Below are 21,576 nucleotides of genomic sequence, written 5' to 3'. Positions count from 1 at the left end.
CCGATTTTAGGGTGTGACCAGTTTTCTCATGACCAATTTTAGGGTGTGACCAGTTTTAGTGTGACGGGTGATCACGTGTGACCGATCTAGAGCGACCAGTTGTCCTGTGACCGGTTCACATTTGACTAGTAATCACCGAACCGATGCCGAGTACGTTTATCTATGCAAAACTTCAATTTACAACTTGGGACTATCAATTTTGGTACTTAGGGTATCTTATACCCAAAGTATTCATACAAAAATGCGAGTTTATCTGTCTGCTATGCAATTCCATAGTTTTCAATATGGCATGCAATTCACATCTTTCTAAAGGGTTTGTTTTTATAACTTTCATCTGCCCACTAGTTTATGAGATTCACTGAATACTTTGTACATATTCAGTAGATACAAATAAAATCAGTCTATTCGTGAAACGAGAAGTATTAAATACTATGTACTCTGTAGTATTTTATTGTTATTTTATATTCAGTCACAAACCAAACAATGGCGTAATGGGGGTTTTAATTTGTGAATTGAGATGTTTTGATGGAATGATTTGACCAGACGTTTGAGGTCATGTCTTAATAAATTTGTTTTCGAGTGAAAATATTTTATTCAGTTTTAAAGTATACGTTTTTTAGTTTGGTTTATACTGCTTCGTTGCGTCATGTGTACACAAGATCCAATTTACACCATTTCTATTTAATGCGGTTTCGTATTTTTTTTTTTAATTTTCTATACAAAGAATGAAATACACAAGAGAGGATTCAATCAATATGACATCAAAATTCAAGCAAGTTTAAGGTTGATGGCCTACAAAGCATTTGTCTAAAATTGCAGACTTCGTAGTACGCGGTAGGTGTGGTTTTTTTTTTTAGATAGTTATGTACAAAAAAAAACGCTGCTAGGTCAAATCTATGCCCTGGAGTCTTTTTGGTGATATTTTATATTTGTGTATTGACATAGGTTTGATAGTGATCGATAGCGGTATCCCATATTTGAAGAAATGTAGGAGAAACTTGTCGAAATAATAAGATAGTACGAATTGGCAATGATAACAAGATATGACTAACACTGTCGGAAACCACGAGCGCGTCCCGTGTCGCACTTTACCATAAATATAAATACATAGCTTAAGAGGGCTGTACACCCGAAACCTTAATTTTGTTGCCATTCCTTTCTTCGATATATATATTGAGTGAATGCGACAATATATATCAATATATATATATTGAGTGAATGCGACAGTTTCGCTTCGACCAGATAATACGCATTTTAAATCGACAAAATCGAGGTTTCGTATTCTCCTATTTTCTCCTCCAAAACTGGACCATTTTTTAAAAAAAAATCATCATCGGTATGAGAAAGATATTTTCTGTGCAAATATGCGCGTATTTTTTTTTAAATCAACAGTTAAATAAGCACGCTGTACTATTTTCGTGGGTGTAAAAAAGAGGCGATTTCATAGATGTTTGGCGGCTCCTAGCTCCTATAAAAAATAACTAATCAAAAAAATAAAACGATAGATGCATCCCAATGGTGGATATCCATAGCATATTAAAAAATAATTTCTCTAGTGCCATAATTGATGAAGGGAGAAGTGTAATACGTTTGTATGGACAAGGCGCTGGTGTCCAGCCCTCTTAAAACACGGAATAGATTTTTTATAAACTTATTAAATATTCAATCGGTTATTGGAGGGTTCCTAATCTTATCGAATTGAAACGAAAATAACAATTAAAACATTGGAAAAGGTCGAATGAAATTAAATTATGGATAAAACATTACCGTAACTAGCTTTTTAGTACTTGATAATTGATTTTTAGTTCATTTATAATTAAAACTACAAAATGTGTATCATAAATGTGAATTTCAAATACTGCGAAATGAAGCTTATAAGTAAATATTTGAATTGCTATTGCAAAAGTACCGAAACCATTCCTTATCTTGTTTCAAACTGAAACATTATCTAATGAACACAATTTCTTATCAATTCAATATATTTATATAGGCATTTAACTTTTTTCTTGTTGTAAATAAGCACATACACATACATATGTATAATGACAATAACAGGTAGACGCTATTTAATAAAAAAACATTACAATAAATGGTCTACAAATATTATGTATTATTCTGAATTCCATTTTTTAAATGCAGAATACTTTCAAAAGTTTTATTTGACTTTTAATATTTGATGATAAAGACATGCCAGAGTCATTTGTTTGTTCAAGTTTATCACAGTCACTCTGATTCGTTTGTATCTTAGATGTTAATTGTTTGCATCCACAAACATTGAAGATAAAGTACCCTAGATAAAAACAAATAACTGACGAGTGCATAACTACATAGTGCAATGAGTGGATTGCTCAATGCAAGTCACGTTAGACGATGTTCTACAATTGAAAGACCAATTACCGTTCAATGTCGTACACCGTATCCCGTTTCCCATTCATAACATCCCAGTTAAATCGTTATTTCCTCCTTTTTTTGATACTACATATATAATAATTGATCAAATATATGTATGCTTTAAATTGGTTGCTAAGGAAACGTGGTAAAATAACATTATCAATTCGAGGACGATGGCCCCTCCTCATATTGAAGCACAGACATTCTTCGGCTTAAGAACTGACATACAGTAAATTTATCTGGTGATCATTTAACGTATCAAAAGAAAAGATTTACTCATTGTGTATTAAAATTTCAGAGGAAATGCTCATTTTACAACTGATTCTGAAGTGGTCTATCCGGCTGGTGGAGTTCTGGTATTGCATGATTTCAATCAGAAATGTCAAAAGTTCATAAAACTGCCTGAAAAGCAAAATCCAATACAATCCATATCCATATCTCCGAATAAGTAAGATTATTTCGCAAATTTTTGCCATGCATTTTTATACGATATAAATTTCATATTATATTTTCAAAGGCAATTTATCCTACTGAACGAAAGGGCAAACCAGAAAGATAAAAAGCCGACGATAAAAATATACGACTTATCGACTTTGGAGCTAAAAAAGAGTTTAACAATTCCGTTTGAAGAAATTACTTGCACTCAATTTGTCGCCGTTCACTTTACTTGGGATTCCAAATATGTGGTGGCCGTCACCGGTGAACCTGACTGGATGCTCTACTATTACAATTGGGAGAGCGGTAAGATTGAAAGTCAAACTAAAGCTCAGAATCCCAACGGTCAAGGCAGAGTTACTCAAGTAAGTTGCAATCTTTACAGTTTCTGATATTGCTGAAATGTATATGAAGCTTATACTACATACCTACTGACTTAGGTGAATTGCAATCTGACGGATGCTAATGTTATTGTTATAACTGGAGCGCAGACATTTCGACTGATGAACGTATCAGAGACTGTATGGAGACAATGGGGATGGACCAAAGCTGAAAATGTAAGAATATTGAAAAATGTTTGCTTTAAAGCCATTCATTCATATGCAATTTTTTGCTAGGTAACTGCGATTTCTGTTTTATCAACATTTTCCATATAATACTATTGTATAATTGCATTAGTATAGATTCATAGATGTCTCTGTAATACATTTAAAATAAAACTCACCAAAAATAATTCATTATTGTTTAAAAGAATTTAAAGTTTTTACTTGTTATTATTTAATATGCTAATTAACAGTTGATAATTACGAGCTGCATGTGGCTCACGCCTGACAAAGTCATGTTCGGCACAAAATTCGGTGTTTTGATGATCGTTGAAAATGGAGAGCTTCGACAAAGTTGCAACTATCGAGGTGCAGAAATTTTGGAGATTTCAACAAAAAAAGACGAGTTAATAACAAAATCAATATATAAACATCCAAAGTTATACGACTGAATAATGTTGATATACTTTTTGCAGCAAAGAACTTGATACTGTTTCACAAGCGAAACAAGAGCTGGAATCATCGGAAGCCATGGAAATCAGATGTTTAACCGTATTTCCTAAAGGTTTTGCATTTTCATCGAAAAGTGGCTACGTTCACATGTTTGAAAAAGAGTCTCGTTTTAAATGGATCAAACGAAATGTTTTTAAAGTCATCGATTGCCCGTTCAGGTTATTTTTACTATTTCAAGTCTTCAATACAAATATTGATCGTTTTGCAATATGTATATATGTTATACCTAATCTAGAATTAATGAAAGAGAGAGCATAGATCTAAATTTTGTTCAACATATATCAGTTAATGATAATCAGGACACGTTGATTATTACAACACTCAAGTCTCAAATATATTATGTTAAATTATATGAAGAACATATGGATCAAGTGAGTATACATACGTTATACAAGTATGTACATCCAGATTTCAATTTTCGAGTTGTTTAACCGCCGATTTTATTCAGGTATCGGAGATTCCATTCCTTGAAATGGGCGAGAGGCTTCATCACAGTCGTATAAATGGGTTGGCAATGTGTTCATGGAAGCCAATATTTATGACTTCCGGTGAAGACGACCGAAGCATCAGGTTGTGGAATTACGAAACTATGAAATTGGAGTTTGTAAAATTCTATCACGAGAATGTAAATTGTGTATCGTTACATCCAACTGGTAGGAATGCCTATTTTTGATACAATTTTAAATGTATTAATATCTGATGAAATTAAATTAAATTTACGAATCAGGTTTGTTTGCCGTCATCGGATTTGCTGATAAGTTGAGGTATATGGTTGTTCTCATCGACGATTTGTACCAAATGAGGGAATTTTCAATAAGAAATTGCAAAGTGTGCAAATTCAGCAACAACGGACACATGTTTGCGGCCGTCGATAACATGATCATACAAGTGTTCTCGTCAATATCCTTCAATAATGTTTTTAATTTGAAGGGACACAGTGGAATTGTAAGTATAATTATTAATTCTATACCTTCGATTTAATATCACTCTGGAAAGCTTATTTTAAATAGGAGGGGGAGGTGGGGTGGTAAGACTAATTCAGCTTCATGTTGCATTAGTAAATAATTTTTTGATTTACCTTGGTACATATATATTGGAATGAACCAACTTTGAAAGTCAATTAGCAACCCCACACATGTAGTATCACAAATTTATTTAAGATACGAGCTTTATCTTGGGCCGGAAGAGACGATAAAATAGTGTCGTGCGGATCAGATGGAGCAATCTATGAGTGGTCTATGATGACGTCTCAAAGAGTCAGCGAAGTCATCATGAAGAGCAATGATTTCACTGGATGTTCAGCTACCAGGTGCGTAGACATCGTTACATTTATAAAAACCTATCCGCACTCTTTCCGTGTGGGGATGGGCCTTCACAAATGGAACGATCACTATCTAAATCTAATATATACGGTTTATAGTGATGGAAAATCATCGTACATAGTCGGAATAGACGGCGAAGTGAAAGAAGCGCGCAACGACACCGTAATAAGAAACTTGAAGATCATCGGAGTCCAGCTGGACAACATTGCGCTGGCCCACTCGGACATGATGCTGTTCGTGACCGGGGGAAAAGGTGTCGTAGTCTCGATTCAGTTTCCCCTGCTGGATAAGGCCGTGTTTAAAGAATATCGCATGCACAACAGAAACGTAACGGCGATAGCTCTGTCGTACGATGACCGCACGTTGATATCGGTGGCCGAAGATGCTACAATATGCATATGGAGGCTGGACAACAGCGAAGGGAAAGCTATCGTCCTGGGCCAAGACTTTTGCTATTCCGAGGAGATTTTAATACACAGAGACGACCTGCGGGAGAAAATAATGCAAATTACTGTAAGATCACAAATTGATGGCATACAGCGAAGAGCCAACATGCTGTGTTGTATGCAATAGCGTAGCATGTTCATTAGTGTGTTTGCTAATTTAGTTTATCAATGTATTTAGGAGTTGTCTAAACGCATCAGCGAAATGGAAACGGAGCATGCTTATCAAGTCCGGCAAATGGTCATAAAGCAGAACGAGAATCTAGTGAGCATTCACGCGAATTATTCAAACCAAATTGAAGGACTTTCAGAGAAAATTGAGGTTGTGTATGAAAGGATGGATAGTGTATTGTGTATTTTATTTATTTATTGTTTGTTAAATGTTGACTGTGTTTTAGGTGTTGGACACGAAAAATTTGCAACAAACGAACGATTTTCAAGATAATATAAATAAAATCAACAGCGACAATGACGAGGCTGTAGAAATGATGGAAGTGGATTTCAATTCAAAGCTCATATTCGAGTATTCCAAATACGAGGTACATTTGAGTGAAACATTTTTATATTTTTTAAGTAGTCTCAGTGAAAATCTCATACTTAAAACGTGATCATTGATACTGAATGCAAATCAGACAAAATCTCAAGTAGAACTTTCTCACGATCACATCGTCTATTGATACTTCGTACATACATATGTATATTGTATGTAAATATATATTAGCCAACAGTATAGCTCAGTGGTTGCGTTTATATTTAGCTCTGAGAGATAATTGGGTTTGTAAGGCAGGGAAGGTATGTTGACCGTATCCCGGCCTAACGAAACACATGTTGTGTAGTTTGTAAGAGGATCGTTTATTTTTGTTCAATTGTTACAATGGTTATTGTATGTACGAAGAGGTTGAGCTTCGGAGAAGTGAGCTGGTTGAACTCCAGAGTTTCACTCTGGTGTTGGGAGCTGGTGCGTCGCTTTATATACGTTCTGGCTTGAAGCATGCCGTGTGCAGATGCTTTGTCTTCGTTTCCAGGACACGTGTTGACCTATTTTCGAGGCGCGTGCTTTATAGCTGTGGGGTCAGCGCCAGGACGTCGTTTGTTTAAGAATGCGGTTTTCGAAGCACGTGTTTTCGGTACACGTGTGTTACAGTTTCCTGATGACATCACTGTTGGGTTTCGTTCGTTTTACGATCGAGTGATGAACTCTTTCTTCTGGAATGGTCGAAGGGGACGTTGCCCTTGAGTTATGCATGTTTGTACAGGATCGATGATGAGATCACTGGTTTTGACATTGGGGTCTTCCCGTCAAGCCTTCCTGGTATATATCTATGTACATAAAATGTCGTGAGACTTTCATTCAAAGATTTGCACTTATTGGAAAATCAAAACCAACATAGTGATTGTACACATTTGTTGTAGGAATTGAATGACAATATTTCAGAAATGAAGAATGATTATAAACATCAGTTGAAAACATTAGAGCAGAGCAAAGTGGATGCATTGAATGAACTGCAAGTGCAGTACGAAATGCAATTGAATGAAAAAAATAATATGATAAAAGAGGTATTGAAATTACATGTATGTATATTATTTCAGGACGGTTTAGATACTTTTAATTTTATAATATCGTAGTTGACTGAAAAAAATGATTTGGAACTGCGAGAGCACGAATACATAAAGCAGACCATAGAAGATGATGCCGATAGAGAAATCGTCGAATTGAAAGCAACGTATGCTTCGCAGCTGAGAGACGAGAAACACTCCAACGTTGTGTTGAAGGGAGAGACGGACGTGTTGAAAAAGAAAATCGTATTGTTGCAGACGACTATCGAGGATTACAAAATTAAAGTTGCTTTATTGAACGGTCTGTATGTTACAATATATAATATATATATATAGTGCGATTTTATAAAAGTGGGTGCGAATATTAGGCGAGGTGAAGCAGGCGAAGGATTTTGTGAAAGTCCTTGAGGCGAAGATGTCCGATTTGAGGAAGGAAATTAGCAACCGGGATAAAACTATACAGGATAAAGATAGAGACATGCAAAATGTACGTTTGGAGAATCAATCGTTGGAAAACTATAAGTTTGTTCTCAGCTTCAAATTGGACGAACTAAGCAAGCAGGTTGTTTATTGTTTATGTACGTATTTGATGTAACGTTTTTGTTTTTGATCATATGTAAGTCACTATTATGCAGACCGAGCCAAAAGATGAGGAAATTCAACAGTTGAAAATGCACATTAAGAGTTTAGAAGCGAATCTCCGCGAGCTGTTAGAAATGAAAGAACGTTCGGGTAACGAATTGTACAGGTTTTTCATTCCAAATTGACCCCTTTTCAATGTCAATTTAAAATAATGAAAAAAAGTTTTTTAAAAACATACCTCTTCTATAATTTGTATATAAAATTATTATTTTGAATAAAAACATTAATTTTATTTTACTACCGCCATCTATGTTTAAAACTAATAAACAAACGATGGATAAACGTCAACGACTATCTCGCCGGGCAGATATCAAACGCGTCTTACACGATATTTTTGCACCATCGTAATGGCGGAGGATCCATTTACTTAAATTGATGACAAAAATGAGCAATATGGCAAAGTATGAAAACGATCGGATAAGAGGCAAACTTTTTCCTGAATTGTAATCGTAAAGGAGGTATGTAATAAAAAGGGTCAATTTGAAATGAAAAAGGGTAAATTTGGAATGAAAAACCTATATTAGTCCAATTATTGGATCAATTTTTCTGATAAAATAAGATATATGTATACTTACATCTCTTTGTAGATGTAGAAATCACTGGATTGAAGGAAAAACTATGGGCGAATCAATCGGACAAAAACAAACAATCAGAAGAAATATACGACCTGAAAACGACGCTCAAAAGAATCCATGATGAAATCGCCGAGCTCTCACTGGATATTCAAAATCCGGCAAAATTGAAAACAGCCGTTAAAGTATATATACATACATATGTTGTTGAAATGTTCGTGGCAATATTTACGGGAATTAAAAGCCGATGATCATTGCAGGAATTGTTACAATACAAATGCGATGGTATTCTGACGAATAAATCGGAAAGATCTTTAGGTATAGTAGAATACAAAGAATCAAAACAATCATACGAGAATCAAATAAGCTGTCTCATGCAAAAATTGGAATGCGTCACTCTGAAGTCGAAAAAAGATGCTGTGAAATTAATGGAGGTGTGAATTTTTATTTTATTTTTATTTTCATGCATATTTTTGGTAATGGCAACTGAACGTGTTCTGTTGTGACAGGACAACAGCGAACTGCTGAATAAGATTAATGTGTTTCGAAACGAGTTGAAAGACTCGAACGAGCAGTGTAAGAAGTTGAAGACTTTGCTCGGTCTGCCGGCAGCTCGGGTCAATCCAAGCAAAGCCCGGCTGATGATCGACAAAGCTTGCACCGACTATGAATCCATAGAGAGGGAATTCAATTTGAAAATTCAGGTATTTAAATATCATATATGAGTATTTAAGCTTGCTTTTGCTGCGTCATAATTAAAGGCATTACTTAACCCTTTGAATGCTGACCAACAAGTTTATGAGCCTGAAATAGGCGTTGTATTTTGAGTTTGTAAAAAATAAACAAGAATACTACCCGCTAAGCCTTTCCAGGTAGCATTGAAAAAAATGTCGTTTAATCTGTGTCAATGTTTATAAACATTGGTTTACATCGGAATTTCTGAATTTATAACCATAGCAGAATTTCCCGATGGAAATATAACATTGTAACAACAATGAAGAAAATGGAACTAGTTTTGGAAGAATTCATTCATCAATAGACTTGTTTTGTTTATTTTATATTGTTGCAAGATATATTAGAGTCTGAACACACCTTTACAAAACTCGAAATCCTCGGCGGTAGTTATCTAGGGTTTGTTTGGATTAGCTGCAATTTTTATATCTGCTTTCTATATCTAAATAGTTCTAGTTGGAAATGTTGGCGAAATTTTCAGTGTGGCGGGCTTTCGACAGAAAAGACGTCAGCAATCAAAGGGTTAAAGGTGGATATTCACGTTGACTAAAAAAACTGTAAATCACTGCATATATTTTCATATGGGAATAAAATATTGACCAACTCCGTTGAATTATTATTAAAATATAGAAATTTTGATTATAATTATAGAATGTATTTGATATTTTCCAGGAAAAAGACCGCATAATTAGACAGCTGAAGACTGAAAATGAAGAATTGTTAAAAATGAACGAGACAAATTGATTTTTTAGTCAATATTTTACTTTCAATACACATGGAACATTGGTCGACAAAAATAAAATTATTGAAAAATGTAACAAAAGAATTAAATGTTTATTCAAACGAAAATAAAAAAATACGCGATAACAAAACATCTTAACAGTTAAATACTCATTTCGATCGATTAAAAAGAATGTATAAATTAAGTAGAAAACGTTTCATTGACTAATATAAAAAAATAGATGCATCTATTAAACGTATCGTACGAATATTTCGACTATGTGAGTTAAATGAGAAACGGGAGGATGGCTTTCCGTCCCTTGGGATAGTTTGGAAATTCCTTTTTGTAATTTCTATGCTTGCCGATGGCCCAGACCGTCATCTGGTACAGACCGGCCAGAGCGAATACGCCGGCTGAAAATATCAAAACATAAAAATCATCCATCTATGTATTACACACAATTAGACACGAACATAATGGCAAATTATATTACCCGGGATGCACTGGGTCATCAGAGTGAACGAAGCCCACGCTCCGAATTCGTACGTGTAATTTGGACAGGAGACAAAGTTCTGCAAGGACGTCAGCGGATTGCCGTTGGGCACGGGAATGCGACGAACGTTGGAGCCCGCAGGACGCAAGTTCCTCAGCAGCAGATGGATACTCAAGTTACCCAACTCGCACACCTTTACAACAAGTCACAATGTATCACTTAATATTAGTACACGACATAAATGTAGAGTTGGAATTGAACGAAAGGCTGATGGCTGAGAAAGAGTATGTTATGACTGACTGTGTGGTGAGGGATGAAAGGGACAGAGACGTTACCGCCAGTAGCAGTTAGACCTGTACTCCGAGCGGTCGGTCGTCAAACCACCGCATGTACATATCATCATCCGTAATAAACAACATGACTGAAAAAGCACGTGTTTGGTCTTCACCTCGCCCGCCACAAACCCAACCGTGGTCCTGAACAGCGTCATCTCTCAGGATTTATACCACATAAATATATAATGTAAGGTAATTTATAGGCACGCGCGCGCATTACACACTCGCCGATCCAACCCATTCGAAATGATGAATGAATGTGTGTGTTTGTCTTCGCGGATGTGTGTATCTGTGTACGATCCGCTCAGCGCATCTGACGCTGACGTCACCCGTTCCAAGTCAGGTACTCAATATCAGGAGCACATGTCAGACGCTTCACACCCCCCCCCACTTCCCCGCTACCTTGCGTCTCCTCAACACGATCGATCGTCACGTCACATCCCTATGCATAACATTTTTTTGAAATCTCCATATTTGTCGATGCATCGCACATACCCAAAAACATACATCGCGTTCGTTTTTATATATATTATATACTAGCTGTATTACCCGGCTTCGCTCGGTATTTGTAATATTATAAACCGATTAAACATGACTAATCTAATAGTAAACATTTTATTAAATTTATTTGAATACTTATTTGTTTTTTTTATTAAATTGACTGTCACGAACAAACAAACATGTATAGTAAGTCTCTTATAAAACATTATATGTACACCCCCGGGGTCTGCGCCCCCTAGGGGGAGAAGCCCTAGGGCTTCACCCTCGGCGCCTACGCCCCCGGGAACTTTGAATCGGAAAAAAGCGAATTATTTGTTCGATGACGTCAGAACAATAGACTGTCGACTATTAATTAAATTGACGAAAAATACGTACATACGAACAAACTTTAGTGTTTTATATGTTAGATTATAGTGCGAAAATATCCAGCTGTGCTTGGGTTAAAATCCACAATTGAGTAAACCGAACACGAAATAACGGATCAACGAAAATTGCAGACTATGTAAGATTTTCAGTTTATATTGACCACATTTTGATCATTAAAATTTGTCACACTACGTTGTAACCCCTCTCCCTGGACGTAACTTCCTGGGCGCTAACCCGCCCCAGACGCTGTCTTCTTCGTCTAAGTTTCAAGGGACAAGGTCGAGCCAGCTCTCCCTGTCCCACGCAGTTCCATCCAGATCGTCACCTGAGGCAGTGGAGATCACATCTCCTGCCCCCGTCTCTTCTACGCAGCCTTCAAACCATGTGCGGTTTGATTTATCAGTGATAGCCACGGCTCCTGAAAGCTCCCGACATCGTCATACACAGCTGTTCGCCGAACAGCCAGAAGCATCTACGCTAGAAGAAGGACCTCGTTACCTGATAGCCAGCTAGTACAGCTGTGCTACATTTAGACGATAAGCATACAACCAAGAGAACTCTGCGATCCCACGTTTTCGCCCTTCGCGCTCTCAACGTGGGAGCCATTTTAAGCGCGAAAAGGTGGCAATTTCTACAGTAGTCTATCAAACTTATTTTCTACCTATCCAGTGTCACTCCAGATCTAGATCTATCCCAGATCGTACCTTTCCTTATCTTGCTGGTAACTCTTTATTGAACTGGATCGATTCTACTGTTGATCTTGGGGTTGCATTTCAGAGTGACCTAAATTTCTCTGATCATATATAGACTCTGTGTGTTGCTCTGCCTCACGAATGCTTGGGTTTGTCTTTCGTAATTCTCGACACTACCGTAATCCCACTATTTAGAGGCTGCCGTACAATGCTCTAGTTAGGAGTATCTTGGAATACGCCTCTACGATCTGGAATCCTTCCACTAAATCTCTATCTATGAAACTTGAACTTATCCAAAGACGCTTTCTTCGACTGCTTTATAAGCAGCAATATGGGATTTACCCATATTTATTTCCTTCACAATTCGTCATGGGTATTGTCGGCTACACGTCTTCTCTTGAACACAGGAGGAGTGTTGCCCTCATCAAGTTCTTGTTTCCCATATTTAGAGGCTATATCTCCTGTCTGTCTATCCTGGCTGAGTTGGGGCTTCATGCTCCGGAGAGTGTGATATGGACCCGCCAACTGGCTAGAACTGTGGCTTTTAGTTATTCTCCCATTCCTCGTGGCCTCCGTTTCTTAAATTCACTGGATGGTGCTATTGACATTTGTCACATCTCTCGTCATTTTCTGCACCACTTCCTAAGTTACGGAAGTCGCGACCATTTAGAAAGGTTGAGTTAGTTTGTTTAGTTATGAATTTTTTTATGTCGTGTTTGTTTATTTGTCTTTTCTTTATGTAAGTATTTTTAATTGTAAAATTTCATGCACTTTTTTCCTTTTGTCCTTTCTTAATCTTTTTAGCACACTCGTCGCTTTGGAGCAATCTGTTAGACGAGTGTGCTTGATTAATTGATGATGTATAATAAAATAAAAATATACATAGCATTCTTTTGCTTGTCCGATATGTAAATGGTTTTAGAAGTTGTTTATATACAAATTTTAACCCAAGCAGAATTGGATATTTTCTTTCATTTGGAGCAGTTCCTCAAACGCTTTGAAGTTCGTTCTGAAATAAATATACGCATATACGAATTCCGACCATAGTCGGAAACTCACAGTGAATCCAGCCAATCCGATGAAGAATTGCAACGTTGACGGAGGAGTGAAGAGTGGATGGTTGACGTGATAGGCGACGTACAAAGCAAACAGCCAATAGTAAGAGCAATTTTTGAAGAGGTTCCGTATCGGCATAGTCGAATGAGAGAATCGGTGCACGAACAGAGTCTCCAACAGTCTCTTCGCATAGTGAACACTCCAACAGACGGCAGCCACGCTGAAAATCATAACAGTATTTTTTACATAGTCGGCTGAACTATCGGCGCTTATCGCTATATATTATACATTCAAATTCGACGTGGGAAATGTGACTTTTTATTTTATTATTCACACGGTGTAAAGTTCACGATTTTAATCAAGGCAATGACATTCAAGGTTCTGCAATAAATATACCGTACTGTCTGTAATAAAGCGGTCGATAAAAACAACGCTATCAGTGCTATATATTATACAATAATCCAAATATAGATAAGTTCCAAATATAAGTTTAAATGTGTATATTTTTTTTCTTTATCATGTACATGGTAACAATATGTTAGACGAAGTTTTGTGATCATGCGAAAATTCCAACTCGAGATTTTGACCGATTCGAACTCAGAATCGATCACTGATCACGTTTTCATGATCTAGAAAAAATTTGTGTGTCTGTGTATTTTTTGAACACCGTTAGTCCAATCGAACTGAAACTTAGTATCGATTACTGAAATTCTTATCGATACGACGTAAGTATCTCCCAAGCCGTTAATTGAATCGGATTGAAAATTTTGTACATGTAATATAAATTATAAATTGTATACCCCAATATTTTTTTAATATTTTTTCCTAAACCGGAAGTAGTACTTTAACTCTAGAAAATCGAGGTTTTTTATGTTTTCTTCGGAAAATTTTTAGTTTATTGAACTGAAATTTCATATCTAGAAGTTTAAGTGTAATACCAAGTTATGTATAAATTTTGGTAAGCATCCGTCGACCAGAAGTGGCAGTTTACTCTTGTTCGATTTTTCTTCCACTATTTCTTTCAACCCCTTAAACATGTGTGCTCTTCACGAAAAACTTCAAGTATAATACTTGTATCAATGTGATGAAAATAAAAAAAAATCGCTAAATATAATAAACCAGAAGTGGGATTTTTCCCTCTTAGAAAGGTCAAAAATGTTGTGGCCACTATTCTTTCCACACCTCTGAGCGTATCGAGCTCAAAATTTATATTTGTATTCTTTACGTACTAACTTCAGAGCTGATAATGTTTCGGTCGTAATTCATTCTATTTTCTTGATATTTAATGTGTATCAAAATCGATCAAAATCCGACAGCCGGGAGTTGAAATTTTGTCTTATGTAAGTTTCCCCACATTTCTTTCTCATAATCGGTACGTGTGAACGTGTATGTATGTTTAATTATCGAATTATGTTTTTCTCGACCTTCCTATATTCCTCAAATACATTGGTTTGGTCACATCCGAATCTTTTGAACATATACCTGGCGACTGTACTGACGGTGTTTTCCGAAGTGCCGTAGAACAGCCACGGTCTAGTGTAAAGCCAAAGGTAGACGCCCAACGGGCCGGCGTACTCTACGATGAACACCATCTTCCAAGAGATCTGCGGTCCCAGATCCTTCACGTATAGTTTGCCTCCGCCGGAGATGGACAGGGATTTGAGGGTCGAATCGTCCGATACATTTTTGCCCTTGGCTTCGAGACGGATCGACTGGCGGTCGGGATACAAGCTTTTTTTCAACACCTGTATCGCCTTCTTGACATCTTTGATTTTGGTCTCGGAAGTGGCCTGAATGCGACCGATGGATTTGGAGCCGACCGCGCTTAAAATTTCGATCTGGAAATACCAACAATTGGAATACATCATACATACACACATCGAGAGGGTCAAAATGAAACGGCCCCCGTAAAATAAGATCATAAAATAATCGTCATAATTTTAATAGTGAAAATAATTTTTTATAGAATAAATATATATATGCATATATGTAAATAAAAACATAGCTCAAAATTAAATTGTTTGATTAGATATAATCAGGTTGGATATAATAGTTTTTTATTGGACTTTGATTAGTATATAACAAAAATATATTTCATGTTGTATATTCGAACTTTTCTTGGGCCATTTTTTGCCTGGAATTATTAAATTATATCCATGTATAATTATACATGGATATAATTTCTATGCAATTTGCATATAATGATTGACCTTTAACCGGTGGCGTTTTCCTCAAATGATGACTTGAATGTTTTTTTGATGAAATTGAAAGATATACAAAACCCCTTATCAATATTCCATTCTGTCTGTTTTATTTCCATGAGATTCAATTAAAACTTTTCGCTTTCTCATCTATCAGCGTACCTATGTATATATACAGTTATAAATGCAAATGAGGCCCATTTGCCGGCGACTTACACACTTACACACGACAAGTGGACATTGATGTGAGCATTGTGGTGCATATTTGACATTTTACCTCGATATATTTTGAAACGTACAGAAGTACACGAACGTGATAAATGGTATTGTATTTACACTCGTACGGTACGAAGATCAAGAGGAAAACAGGTTTGGAGGTTGGGTCGATTTTAAGCCGGAAGTGGAGGATCGAGACGAGTCGATCTTCTGTTAGCGACGACGATGATGGTGATGGTGATGATGATAACGATGAGAGTAGAATATTGAATTTGAGAGTAGAATACTTGCCTCCATGTTCGCCACAGCAACCGACCGACCAGCCGCAACGACACTTCGTCGAAGACTGGCGTTTCTGAACCGACCGCGTCTATTTCCAACCGTAGCTACTCGAATTACGTCCATGCACATTTTGACACAACTACTATAGAAATTGTAACTGCTTGAAAGTAGACTGGACGATATTTATTTATTGAAATCGGCACACATACATGTATGTGGTCTCCTTCATGGGCCCGAATGTGAAACGCCCGAAAACGCAAAGGTCGAAAATCGAAAGATAAAAAAAAGGGTGCATGGTAAACGGTACATACTCACTTAATTTGCGCGAGCAGGATACAACAGGAACAAGAGTGTAGGAATCTCGTCACCGCAATCGAAACATCTATTGCGACGGAGAATACATTTCTCACGCTCAACCATTGACGTCATCTCGAGTCGAGAAACTTCCACCCCAACAAATCAAGCAGAACGACGCGAAGTCGAAGAACACTTGCACCCATTAAAGTGAACAAATAACAACTACATTGTAACCCATTGAACAAACATCCAGACGGGAACTGGAACAAAGGACGATAAAAACTAAATCGAGTGGAACGACGCCACATATTCGAGAATATTCCACATTCCTCGCATAACTTGCACACGTAAACACCACCTGCGGTTCTCAGAATCAATCGCCAGTAAACAAGTCACGTGGATCCCCAAAAACAATATAAAAGGAGATCCAACCCAGACAACTTCAGCCAACAGGCAGCAGCCACCACGACAGCAGTCGACATCCAGCATCTGACCAGCTACACTACCCTACAATGTAAGAACGTTTGCAACTCAGTCGGATCCAGAGCAACGACACATTGCAGATCCAGCAGCCATCACGACACCAAGTCAAAAGCCAATAGCCGCTTCGAGAAAACTTCCTCAAATATTCTAATACACTTGTACAATATTTAGGCAAACAATAAAACAAGCACAACAGTGTTTCGTTAGGCTGGGATACGGTCAACACTTCCTACCCCGCTTACAAGAGGAACAGGCTTTTCCTTTCGTATTAATGTGCGCGCGCGCCGTTTACCTTAAGATTGTAGCGGTACGTGACGATTGGGCGCCCAGGACGATTGGGCGATCAGTGTTACTCGCCACTGCGACAATTGGACGACGAGACTGGCGGACACTGCGTCAATTGGGCCCTGCGTCAATTGGGCGCCCATCGCACTGGGCGATCATCGACTGGCCGACGGCGACCGGGCGACCAGGGCGCGTGGGCGACCACCGACACGGCCCGCTGGTGAAGTGGTCGCCAAGCTTACGTAAACTCTGCGTTTGCAAGGAACGACCGCGAACGGAGCGTTATAGGAATTTCCGATGCACTGACAAATATTCTACCTACATACATATGCTTTATACCGCTTTATTTTTCGTTTCAGTTTTACCAATTTTTCGTAACAACACGAATCATACTATTAATTTTTTTCGCTATATTATATTACATTTGCTGGAATTTTATATTAAACGTACTTTTATAAATACATGTGTAGCACCTTTTCACAAAAAATAATTGTAAGATGACAAATCATATGTACCTACATATTCTCCAAAATAATATAAAAGAAAAATGATCGATTGAATCTTTCGCGCAGTGCTTTTAGTTTTTTTTCAAATGGACACACTTTTTTTTCTTTTAAATGTTATATTTCAGTTTTATCAATTGGATAAATTCACACTCTATTCTCAATTTTCTCAACACTGTATTAGTTATACATAATAACAAAATATTTTCTAATAGCGATTCTCAAAGTTTTCAAGATTATATTTTTTTTCAATGATGAAATACGTTTACGAAAAAAAAGCGCATACTTAAATTCGTTCGCGGAGCTCGAATAATTTTTTTCGGCTTTTCCCATAATTAAATTATTACATCGTTTACGATTCGCAGAGGCAATTCTCGAAAAAAATAGCTTTTTAAAGTAATTTTAAACATCTCCCGTTCTATGGTTATTGTTGAAAATTACATTGAGCCACAAAAAATCACGTTTTTTAGTTACCAGAGCGGAGACTAACCAATCTTTACTAACTTTGACCCACTGAATTCGAATATGATATTGATTTTTGCTGGTTGGTGATTGTTTACGAGATATGAGCGTTTAAAAAAATGCGCGATTTTTACAGTTTTTTGGCTTTTGCGGTCTTTAACTCAAAACCTAGTATTGCTGTGCTCAAAGTGAGTATTGGAATCAATAGTCAGATGTTTTTCCTATTGATTGTGATATTGCATTGCTTTAAAATACTTATAATTAATTGTCTAGCGAATTTTAAAAGTCAAAAAAATATTTTTTTTACGGATTTTTTCTCCGTGCTATTTTGCATTTATTTGGCAATTTTTTTATTTCACCTCGTTTATAAGGATTGGTTTTCTATTTCAATATTTTTTATTTTTATCTAAACGTACTAACTCGAGCGGTAATTGCAATTTAAATGCTTTCGTTTTTGTTGCTCAGTGTTATTATAGTCACATTAAAATCTATATGATAGTTTATAGTAATTAAGGCTCATTTCGTTTATCAATAATTTAATAAGGTATATTTTTACTAATTAATATCTTTCGCTTTTGTAAATTCGAAACATACATACATATGTATAACGAATTATGTTTACATCTATAACTGTCATCCAGCGCTCATCTGTTCATCTAATGTATAATTTCTTTAATAATATTTTATGCGTATAAAATATTACAAAGACCTTACAAGAAATTATATATTTTCAAATATTTGGACCGAATGAACGAACTCATTCAAAACGTTTTTTTTTTACTATGAGTGGCAGTTTTATTGCCTAAAGATAAATAATACCGCGTCTCATAGGCTAGGCTAGAGATGCTCTGCAAGTCATTTTGATAAAAGAGTTCTCAAAACGACTTTTGACAACTGTTTCTCGAACTACTTTTTTTCTTGATTGTTTTACATGACATGTTATACATACATACATATGTAAGGTTTTTCAACGGGTTTTTGCGGTATCATAAATTCATGGCCCTCAAATTTGGTTTAAAATAATGCAATGACGTAAATGATTTTATACCCTTTATCCTTTTATTAAATTCAAATTATTCTGAAATGGTTTTCATCGTTTTTTCAAAACCTCTCCGATAAAATAAACGTTTTTTATTCCAAAAAAAATGGCAAAGTTTCAAAGCGATCGGAAAAGTTTTAGGAGGTTTGTCCAAAACTAAGATAAACCTTGTAATTTTCAAATGTTATAATTAGCATGGAAATAATTTTTTCAATGTATGTATGTGTGTGTTGTATGAATGTACATACATATGTACATATGTTATTTTGAAAATTTTCAATTTAATATTTATTTTCATTATTCATCAATGAAAAGTAAATCAAAAAACTTTATTAATACTATGATTTGATGAATATACTAAATACTGGCGATTCTAGAATTGATCTAATGTTGAGAGTTACAAATTTTACACGTTTTGGATTTTCGTAAGATTAAAAATAAGCACCAATCACACGGTTGATCCCATATTTTTTAAGATCATCGAAAGCCGATGCAATTCGCGCTATTATATAAGTATTTATATTTTTATTTTTGAACATTTAATTTGTACGAATATTTTTTACGTAAATTTGTACGAATATCGATTTTTATATTTTCGGGGCAATGAGAGAATTTGTTCGCAGAAGGGCCAAAGAGGCATTGTATTGCATTAAGACGATTGTATCGTAAAAATATCAAATATTATGTTCTTCCCCTTTTTTTTGTCGAAGGGATCGGTACCTGAAGGGATCGGTCCAAAATATCATCTAATGTTGAATGAATCACTGTTAGAAAATATTTTGTAATTATGTATAACTATTACAGTGTAGTACAAAATTGAGAATAGGGTGTGAATTTATCCAATTGATAAAACTGAAATATAACATTTAAAAGAGAAAAAAGTGTGTCCATTTGAAAAATGTTTGCAATTTTGGGACCGACCATTTATTTCATTGTTTTGGTAGGTAATCGTAAAACCTGCTTCGAGAAGAAAAAAAAATACTGAATGAAAATCGACGGATTGATTGCAAAATTATTTAAGGCTCATTTCGTATTTACTTACCTATTATACAGTTCACATGGTTTTTAATATCTATTGCTTTTGTAAAGTAGCAACATACATACATACATATGTACATATGTACGTGTATAACGAATCATGTTTACATCTACATATGTACATATGTATAACGGTCATCCAGCACTCATCTGTTTATCTAATACAGCGGTTCAGATTTCAAATTTCCAGCAAGAAATTGTAAAAGTAAATCACTTGATCAGTGATATATTAATAATATTAATAATAATTTGAATACGATATTGAAAAAATAATATTGGAATAAATTAAAAAAGGTCGAATAAAACGGGTCGATTTATGAGTTTCTAGAATTGACTACATACCAGCAATTCTAAAATTAATTTAATGTAAATAAATAAATGTCTTTGAATACAAATTTTACATATTTTGGAATTTCGTAAGATTAGGAATAAGCATTTATTACGGTTGATCCACATTTTTTAACAAACAAACCGATGATAGTCGCTCTATTGATCGACTAAATAATAATTAAAAAACACAAATCGCAGCCGAATTGATTACAGTTATACAGGAAAAAAAATAATTACGTAGGTTAATTCTCGCTCGAATGTTTGGTGTTAGTTGGGTATGTTTTTGAGAACAATAAACTGACCATTTAAGACTCAAATTCATTGAAGTATCTACTTCAATGCTCAAATGTGATACGAAAATATCTCCCTACAATAGAAAGTTATAAAAAAAAACTCTCGAATGTTAGACAATACTTTAAACACGTTTTGTATATATTTTCCTTTTTTAATGTTAACTGTATAATTTATTTAAGTTCAGTTATTTTTTTAGTCAAATGAATGGTAAAAAAAGGAAGCAGATGATTATAATGAAAAAATTAAGGTGAAGAAATAGAGAATATTAAATTGATCACCAAAAATACAATGTCGAAAGTCAGTTTTTACGAGCCCAGCTCAAATATGCAAATTCGAAAATATGGCTGCCATATCTACGATAGAAGCTCACATGAATATGATCAATATGCTAATAAGTTACGAAATGTGTTTGATAGATTTAAAGATTTTTCAAAAATAGAGGATATAATATTATTCATGTCATTCCCATTCAATGATGAAATACAAATAGAAGAAATATCAATCAAATTAAAATAATTTTTGGATGTAGACCAAATACTAGTTGAGGATGAAATACTTAAATTAAAATGCGAAATATTTTTGAAATCAAGACCTTCCCTCAAAATAGTTATTGGAATTTACTCTGTGATGAAAAATATTTTCAGAATAATTTGAATTTAATAAAAGGATAAAGGGTATAAAATCATTTACGTCATTGCATTATTTTAAACCAAATTTGAGGGCCATGAATTTATGATACCGCAAAAACCCGTTGAAAAACCTTACATATGTATGTATGTATAACATGTCATGTAAAACAATCAAGAAAAAAAGTAGTTCGAGAAACAGTTGTC

The 21,576-nt window shown here is 35.5% G+C and overlaps 2 protein-coding genes across 2 annotated transcripts; one reads left to right on the top strand and one right to left on the bottom strand.

Moving 5' to 3' along the window:
* Positions 1 to 2,329: 2,329 nt before the first annotated feature.
* LOC143913466 (cilia- and flagella-associated protein 57-like) lies at positions 2,330 to 10,073 on the top strand. The gene is made up of 21 exons (XM_077433288.1): positions 2,330 to 2,620; positions 2,690 to 2,839; positions 2,909 to 3,191; positions 3,267 to 3,383; positions 3,623 to 3,774; positions 3,845 to 4,039; positions 4,117 to 4,252; positions 4,330 to 4,534; positions 4,609 to 4,826; positions 5,042 to 5,190; positions 5,302 to 5,716; positions 5,828 to 5,968; positions 6,045 to 6,185; positions 7,060 to 7,203; positions 7,273 to 7,504; positions 7,572 to 7,765; positions 7,839 to 7,935; positions 8,433 to 8,602; positions 8,678 to 8,851; positions 8,927 to 9,121; positions 9,822 to 10,073. The coding sequence occupies exons 1-21, from the start codon at positions 2,565 to 2,567 to the stop codon at positions 9,891 to 9,893; spliced, it is 3,636 nt and encodes a 1,211-aa protein (XP_077289414.1). The 5' UTR covers positions 2,330 to 2,564; the 3' UTR covers positions 9,894 to 10,073.
* Sc2 (trans-2,3-enoyl-CoA reductase Sc2) lies at positions 8,893 to 16,175 on the bottom strand. The gene is made up of 5 exons (XM_077433294.1): positions 16,022 to 16,175; positions 14,796 to 15,151; positions 13,317 to 13,533; positions 10,364 to 10,556; positions 8,893 to 10,283 (listed from the first exon to the last, which is right to left on the bottom strand). The coding sequence occupies exons 1-5, from the start codon at positions 16,139 to 16,141 to the stop codon at positions 10,156 to 10,158; spliced, it is 1,014 nt and encodes a 337-aa protein (XP_077289420.1). The 5' UTR covers positions 16,142 to 16,175; the 3' UTR covers positions 8,893 to 10,155.
* Between the last annotated feature and the right edge of the window lie 5,401 nt (positions 16,176 to 21,576).

Source organism: Arctopsyche grandis, chromosome 6, assembly GCF_051622035.1.
Source record: "Arctopsyche grandis isolate Sample6627 chromosome 6, ASM5162203v2, whole genome shotgun sequence".
NCBI classification, from domain to species: domain Eukaryota; kingdom Metazoa; phylum Arthropoda; class Insecta; order Trichoptera; family Hydropsychidae; genus Arctopsyche; species Arctopsyche grandis.
Note: the sequence above shows the minus strand (reverse complement) of the source record. Positions and strands in the feature narration are given on the sequence as shown.

Excerpts from the sequence above, each read along its gene's own strand:
- LOC143913466 (XM_077433288.1), top strand. The coding sequence starts at position 2,565 with ATGGCCCCTCCTCATATTGAAGCACAGACATTCTTCGGCTTAAGAACT. Across the intron at positions 7,204-7,272 it reads AAAATAATATGATAAAAGAG|TTGACTGAAAAAAATGATTT; the intron begins GTATTGAAATTA and ends ATAATATCGTAG. Across the intron at positions 7,505-7,571 it reads TAAAGTTGCTTTATTGAACG|GCGAGGTGAAGCAGGCGAAG; the intron begins GTCTGTATGTTA and ends TGCGAATATTAG.
- Sc2 (XM_077433294.1), bottom strand. The coding sequence starts at position 16,141 with ATGTGCATGGACGTAATTCGAGTAGCTACGGTTGGAAATAGACGCGGT. Across the intron at positions 15,152-16,021 it reads TTGCTGTGGCGAACATGGAG|ATCGAAATTTTAAGCGCGGT; the intron begins GCAAGTATTCTA and ends TGGTATTTCCAG. Across the intron at positions 10,284-10,363 it reads GATGACCCAGTGCATCCCGG|CCGGCGTATTCGCTCTGGCC; the intron begins GTAATATAATTT and ends TGATATTTTCAG.